The sequence below is a fragment of the Callorhinus ursinus genome, unplaced genomic scaffold (assembly GCF_003265705.2).
Source record: "Callorhinus ursinus isolate GAN/ISIS: 27379988/994484 unplaced genomic scaffold, GSC_fseal_2.0 scaffold1993, whole genome shotgun sequence".
Taxonomy (NCBI): domain Eukaryota; kingdom Metazoa; phylum Chordata; class Mammalia; order Carnivora; family Otariidae; genus Callorhinus; species Callorhinus ursinus.
In genome coordinates, this window is record NW_027399047.1 from 1,108 (window position 1) to 9,051 (window position 7,944).

Below are 7,944 nucleotides of genomic sequence, written 5' to 3' on the forward strand. Positions count from 1 at the left end.
CACACACACACACACACACACACACACACACACACACACACACACACTGGAATATTATGCAGCCATCAAAAGGAATGAGATCTTGCCATTTGCAATGACGTGGATGGAACTGGAGGGTGTTATGCTGAGTGAAATAAGTCAATCAGAGAAAGCTATGTATCATATGACCTTCCTGATATGAGGAATTCTTAATCTCAGGAAACAAACTGAGGGTTGCTGGAGTGGTGGGGCGATGGGAGGGATGGGGTGGCTGGGTGATAGACATTGGGGAGGGTATGTGCTATTGTGAGTGCTGTGAATTGTGTAAGACTGTTGAATCACAGATCTGTACCTCTGAAACAAATAATGCAATATATGTTAAGAAAAAAACAAGAAGAAGATTGCAGGAGGAGAAGAATGAAGGGGAATAAATCAGAGGGGGAGACCAACCATGAGAGACAATGGACTCTGAAAAACAAACTGAGGGTTCTAGAGGGGAGGGGGGTGGGGGGATGTGTTAGCCTGGTGATGGGTATTAAGGAGGGCACGTTCTGTGTGGAGCACTGAGTGTTATGCACAAACAATGAATTATGGAATACTACATCAAAAACTAATGTTGTAATGTATGGTGATTAACATAACAATAAAAAATTTAAAGAAAAAATAAATAGCAAAGACACACTCTAATGAACACTGCTTCATCATGAGTGTGTATCCTCACTTTAAATAGCAAAGACACACTCCACAATCCTTGCAACTTTGGGAAAAGTCAGCTCAACATTGTAATAACTCCCACTGCAAGTAGAGAGGAGTATCCAATCCCTCAGCTCCTAAATGTTGCTGCTTTCTAGAGGCTTTTATACCAGGACTGGGAAAAAGATATATCCATACTCCTGGCTTCTGATGCTTACTAAGGACCGTGGTGATTTCAGTAGGCTTCTGAATCTTGAAGGATGTAGTGTTTTTGATTCCTGATGTATAGCTGGTAGGTTAAAAGCTGGAAATAATATTAAGGATCTTGAGAAGCAGTCATGGTTTGTGTTCATCAGGTGGCAAAACAAGTCATTTAATAATTCCATAAGCAAATATAATGAAAGGGTAGTAAAGAAAAAATATATATAACTTGAAGTCATAAAGACGGATGATTTCATTAAATAGGTATTAGAGATACCCTTAGGGAAATGAAAGGAGAAAAAACCTGGCAACTGTTTATTCACTTATAATGAATATACAATATATTCATTATATATACATATATGTGTGTGTGTGTGTGTGTGTGTGTGTGTGTGTATTAGGTATATTATATATATATATTAGGTATAATAGTTTTCATTCTCATTACTAATTACATTATTAAGTTAGGAAAATAGAACAAATATTCAAATGAGTGAGGCTGAGATTTTTAATACATCAAGGTACTTATAATTTTCATTTGGAAAGAAGTAATTTAATTTCAAAAAGATGAGATGATTTTATAAGCACATATCTTTTTTCTAAATTCCTGAATTAAAACTAGATTGTAATATTTTTACTGAAATTATTATTATTATTATTAATGAAATAAAACAAGCTGATTATTTCTGAGCAGTATTCTTAAATCTGGATTTTGAAACCTAGAGAGTTCTTGAATGTTGTCCAGGAGATATGCTTTATACAGGCTATCTAATTTAATTCTCTCAGGTAAAGATGTCAAATCTTACAGAGGCTACTCAGGTATGATCAAGGTCACACAGCAGGTTACCCCTTTTACTACTTACCTCTTTTACTACTTATCCCTTTTAACTACTTTGCCACAGTTCAGTTGTCATATTTCTGGAATATTGTTCTCTGATAAATTTTACAAATATTTATCAATATTGACAGAACAGCGGTGCCTTGGTGGCTCAGTCATTAAGCGTCTGCCTTTGACTCAGGTCATGATCCCAGGGTTCTGGGATCGAGCCCCACATTGGGCTCCCTGCTCAGCAGGAAGCCTGCTTCTCCCTCTCCCACTCCCCCTGCTTGTATTCCCTCTCTCGCTGTGTCTGTCAAATAGATAAAAAATCTTTAAAAAAATATTGACAGAATAATTTGAGTATGTGCAAATAAATGAGGATGAAGCCAAATTTTTCTGTAATGGGAAAACAGGAGGTTGCTTAAATGAAAAACATCATAGAAGGTATTTGTAGCACTTTCGATGTGCTGCAAATAAAAAACTCAATTTTCAAAAATGAATCTGAGTCCTTATAGTGTCGTTTTCTTCCCCCAGTGGCTCCTGTGTCACTATGAAATACTACCACCTAAGTGGGCTTTTTGTTTGTTTTGTCTTGAGCATCTTATATTCTGGTATTACAAGATGCCCAACACTCATCTTGTATATTTCCTGGCTCAGTCCTAGAATCTACTTTTTTCTTAGTCTAAAAAAATAGCTTTGTTGGAATATCATAAGATGTAAAGGAGGGATATTCTCTCTTTTTTAAATGTTTGAGATCATAAAATAAAGTCAAGAATAACTCATATGTTTCAGGTAGACCTTTTAGTTATCAATAATTTTATGGAATTAAGAAATTATTTATACATTACATATTAAAAATACTTATCAATAGTGACAAAACAATTTGAAAATTTGCAAGTTAAGTAATAATGGAACTGGATTTTTCTGTAGCTTTTAGACCACTAAAATAATCCTTTATTACCCTCATAGGATATTTAATGGGCCTTCTGAAATTGTTATGTTAAACTATTAGTTACATCCAGCATTCAACAATAATGGATTTGACATAATTATATTTTTATTGTTGTTGTTTAACAGAAAGTTTGGAGATTTCAACCCTCATTTAAACTTTTATATACCTGACTTATTAAGTAGAGCACACTAACTTAGTGTAATCTTACTCTATAAACATGGATTATGTAACTCCTTTAGTCAGTATTCAGAATGGGAATATTATTGTGTGGGTATATGATAAGTATAACCCAAAATGTACTGAGATGTTGGTCAAAACCAAGAAGTTGTCCATCTGAAGTGCTATCTGATAGCAACTATTAAGTTTGTTCCAAAAGGAAAAATATTTACTGAGATAGTTATAGTTGGCTTTTAGGTAATCAATGTTCTGGTGAATTATTAATTGATATCATAACTCCTTCATACATAATTATAAAAGTGTCACATTTTCTAGCTATGTCATTTTGTCTTATTTTGTCATTACAGAGCAGTGCAGATCAATGGAGGGGTTCAACCATTCTAGAGTGTCTGAATTTGTGTTACTTGGACTTACTGATTCTCCTGAGCTCCAGACTTTTTTCTTTGTGATCTTTTCTGTTTTCTATTTGATAACTATGTTTGGCAATGGCCTGATTTTGCTCACAGTTCTATCCACCCCACACCTTCACTCCCCCATGTATTTCCTCCTCAGCAACCTGTCTCTCATTGACATGTGCCTGTCCTCCTTTGCCACTCCAAAGATGATCATGGACTTCTTTGCTGAGCGTAAGACCATCTCCTTTGAAGGCTGCATTTCTCAGATCTTCTTTTTGCACCTCTTCACTGGGACTGAGATTGTGCTGCTGATCTCCATGTCTTTTGACAGGTACATTGCCATATGCAAACCTCTCCATTATTCAACAATTATGAGCCAAAGAATGTGTCTTGGGCTTGTGGTAACCTCTTGGACAGTGGGCTTCCTGCATACAACGAGCCAGTTAGCTTTTACCCTCTATTTACCCTTCTGTGGTCCCAATGTTGTAGACAGTTTCTTCTGTGACCTTCCTTTGGTCATCCAGCTTGCTTGTATAGATATATATGTTCTTGGAATCTTCATGATCTCTACCAGTGGTATGATTGCTCTTGGAAGTTTTCTGCTTTTGCTCACCTCCTATATCATTGTTCTTGTCACAATCAAGGACCACTCCTCCACAGGAACATCTAAGGCTTTTTCTACCTGCACTGCACATTTCATAGTTGTGTTAATGTTCTTTGGGCCCTGTATCTTTATCTATGTGTGGCCTTTCACCAACTTCCTGGTAGACAAAGTTCTGTCTGTTTTCTATACCATCTTCACCCCCTTTCTGAATCCACTTATCTACACCTTGAGAAATCAGGAAGTGAAGACAGCTGTGAAAAAGAACCTAAATAATCAAAACTTGAATCTTGGGAAAACTACCCCAAGATGCCCAGTGCAATGAATCTCCTGTCTGAGATTTACATTATCAGTTTAGTCCTTATAGCAATGGAAAATTAAACTTAGAATCTTCAAGTCCTGTAGTCTAAACTCACAAAAAGAAGAAGCCGGGTTGAGAGATGTGAAATATCTTGCCTAAAATTTAGTGAGATGTTTGCAAGCCTTTTGAGATTATAGATACATTTGAAAATCTGTTGAAATCTATAGGTTATTTTCATAGAAAAATGCACATATCATCAAAACACAAATTCAGGGCTTCATATATCCCTGAATCCTATCAACTTAATCAACTTAGAGAAGCCTGAGATAAAATACTGTTCTCTTATCTTCTAACCCAGAGTATTCCCACTCAGTGGCAGCCCTGTGGTACTCTGATGGTGTCCACTTGCAGAACTTTAAGGGTGTTGGGTATAGTGAGGTTTTTTTTCATAGCATTGGGAATATTTTTGTGGGGAAATTCATATTGTGAAGAGATTCTTTGGAATAAAGCTGAACAATTCTGATCTATTACATCCAACTGTTTTGAGTTCTGAGTCAACTTTGAACAAAACAGAACAGTTTGGAGGATCTGAAATTTAACAATATGGTTTGTTAAGAAGTGTACACATCACTACCACACTTGATATTTAATATAGGAAATAACTGATTAAGTGGCCATTTGTGAAGTTTAAACTGTAGAAAGTAAACCACTCAAGTCTGATTAACTTTTAAAAACTGGCTGAATATCAGAGATATGATGAATTCATTTAATATCCAGACTAAATGTTTGGAAAACTACTTAATTCATGACAAGTTTGTCATTTCCAAAATAAAATATTCCAAAATATTATTAGTCTTAGTATGAGTTTTGTTTCTCCTTTTCAATATAATGTAGGCTATAGGAAGAAAAGATGAAACTAATTTAAAAAACATAAAGCACAGTTCTCTCTATTCTGGTTTATTACTGATTGTGTTAAAGATAATTTTTATTACAAGATGGTCTTTGGAAATCAGCTGACCAAATCATTTCCCTAACAGCTGATGAAGAACCTAAGATGCAGAGAATTCATAGAGCTGGTTCAAGCCTGAATCACTGTAAGGGGCAAAGTTCATTTCTCTAAAAATACGTAGATCTCAGAATTAAATTTTGGATCTGTCATTTCCTAGTTGTGTTATCCTAGGATATTCACTTTATCTCTCTAGCCTTTTTCATTTCTATTGTGAAGATAATAAAAATACTGTTTGTTGTGACTATTTTATGGAAAGTAGACAGAATAGACTAACAATGCACAGACTCAGACTGAAAATGCATCTTATTTGTGAGTAGTATGCCTTTACACTTGAAAGAATAACTGCATTCAGGTGAAACCAGTAGCTCACACAATTTGATATTCTAGTTTTAGGATGTCTCTTTGTGGCTTCTTAAGACATATGGCAGAAAAACAAAAGAACAGTTTCCATTTTTCCATTGCTAACATGGCAGGTAGTTGGAAAAAAATTAGATTAGATTGCCAGATACTTTGTGATTTTTATGAATAACAATATACTGATAGGCTGTATCTCTTTGAACTGACAAAGTATGTGAAAATAGTTTAGGAAACAATCTGTTATGGTGGATTTAGACAGTTTGGCATTACTGGTATTAATAGCTTCTTACATTTATTCTGGATTTTTAAGGTTTCAACAGGCTTCAACACAATCTCCAAGCCAAATATTTAATATATGAAATTAAATAATGTGGAAGAAGTTTATGAAGAAATGTAGTGTTGGAGTTAGGTATAAAACCATATTCTAGTTTAAATTACTAGTTCATTTTAAACCAAATCATAAACTCTTCCTTCTTGCCTCAGGGTCAATCAGACAAATGAGAAAAATTTAAGGTAAAAATGTCCTTTTGTCTCAATTCCATTCTTCAGTAAAAATTATCATCTTTGTTTCAATTTTATATTTAGCACATTAATAAAGTTACAACTACAGGCAGAAAGATTTTGTCCACATTTATGAAAATATAAGGGAAGAGTTTATTTAGAGACTTGGTAGAAATATTGTTTAAGAAACTACTGAAATTGTAACCATGCAGTTATAGCATCAAGTCAGACATTTCATCTGGCTAAGATATCCCTGAAGCTGTAGGATAAATATCTAATTTCTACCTGGGCGTTTATGTGGTAAAGCCCATTCCTGGGGAATCAGTTAAACCCCAAACTGTCTACATAGCACATGGTAACTATAATTCAATGTAACTGGTTTTCCTTATGCTCCTATGTATTTAGTTTGTGTGTTTGCAATATTCTGATGAGGAGGCTGTGAGCTTCGCTGATGCTCAGAGGGGTCTGTGGTACACACAAGAATAAGAACTCTTGGAGTGGGGTCTGTGAATATCACTAGTGAAACCTGGTTGTCTAATCTGAACTCAGCTCTATACCACTTACTAGGCTTCTGGTTTGGGCAAGTTTGGGGCAACTTCTATCCTGGTTTTCTCATCATTCTTTTAGCAGAGTTTGCAAGTCAACAGACTGCATTTGCAACATGTTTTGTCTTTCCTCAAAAGTTTTTAAGAAATCAACTAATTTAATAAAATTAGATAATGGGAGATTTCATAAGAAAATACAGCTTGATAGATTTTCTTAAAAAATGAAACAAAAACAAACCTGCCAACATTAGGCCAGAATTCTAAGCTGAAGATGAGTTTTTAGATTGGGCTAATACCAGAGATCTCATCTGTTTTGTCTTGCACACTAGTACACTCCACTCATGCATATTACCCCAGCAGTTTCTGATCCTTAATAAAGAAATTAAGATGTATATTATGTCTTTTCCGTCACCACATCTATCGCTTTCCTTCCAGCTCTAACGCTCACCTTGATACAATCTACTTTTGTCTCTAGCTTTTTATTAAATTTTTTTATTGTTATGTTAATCACCATACAATATATCATTAGTTTTTAATGTAGTGTTCCATGATTCATTGTTTGTGCATAACACCCAGTGCTCCACGCAGAGTGTGCCCTCTTTAATACCCATCACCAGGCTAACCCATCCCCCCACCCCCTCCCCTCTAGAACCCTCAGTTTGTTTTTCAGAGTCCATCGTCTCTCATGGTTCATCTCCCCCTCCGACTTATTCCCTTTCATTCTTCCCCTCCTGCTATCTTCTTCTTCTTTTTTTTTTTTTTAACATATATTGCATTATTTGTTTCAGAAGTACAGATCCGTGATTCATCAGTCTTCTACAATTCTCAGGGCTCACCATAGCACATACCCTCCCCAGTGTCTATCACCCAGCCACAATATCCCTCCCACCCCCACCACTCCAGTAACCCTCAGTTTGTTTCCTGAGATTAAGAATTCCTCATATCAGGGAGGTCATATGATACATGTCTTTCTCTGATTGACTTATTTCACTCAACATAACACCCTCCAGTTCCATCCACGTCATTGCAAATGGCAAGATCTCATTCCTTTTATGGCTGCATAATATTCCATTGTGTATATATACCACATCTTCTTTATCCATTCTGTCAATGCACATCCTGGCTCTTTTCACAGTTTGGCTATTGTGGACATTGCTGCTGTAAACATTGCAGTGCGCGTACCCCTTCAGAGCCCCACATTTGTATCTTTGTGGTAAATACCCAGTAGTGCAATTGCTGGATCGTATGGTAGCTCTATTTTCAACTGTTTGAGGAACCTCCATACTGTTTTCCAGAGTGGCTGCACCAGCTTGCATTCCCACCAACAGTATAGGAGGGTTCCCCTTTCTCCACATCCCCGCCAACATCTGTCATTTCCTGACATGTTAATTTTAGCCATTCTGACTGGTGTGA

At 36.0% G+C, this 7,944-nt stretch overlaps 1 protein-coding gene across 1 annotated transcript; it reads left to right on the top strand.

Moving 5' to 3' along the window:
• The first annotated feature begins 3,183 nt into the window (after window positions 1-3,183).
• LOC112818026 (olfactory receptor 4K2-like) lies at window positions 3,184-4,143 on the top strand. The gene has a single exon (XM_025865291.1). It carries the CDS (start codon window positions 3,184-3,186, stop codon window positions 4,141-4,143), a length of 960 nt encoding a protein of 319 aa, XP_025721076.1.
• Window positions 4,144-7,944: the final 3,801 nt, after the last annotated feature.

Coding starts and splice junctions, on each gene's coding strand:
- LOC112818026 (XM_025865291.1), top strand. CDS start 3,184: ATGGAGGGGTTCAACCATTCTAGAGTGTCTGAATTTGTGTTACTTGGA.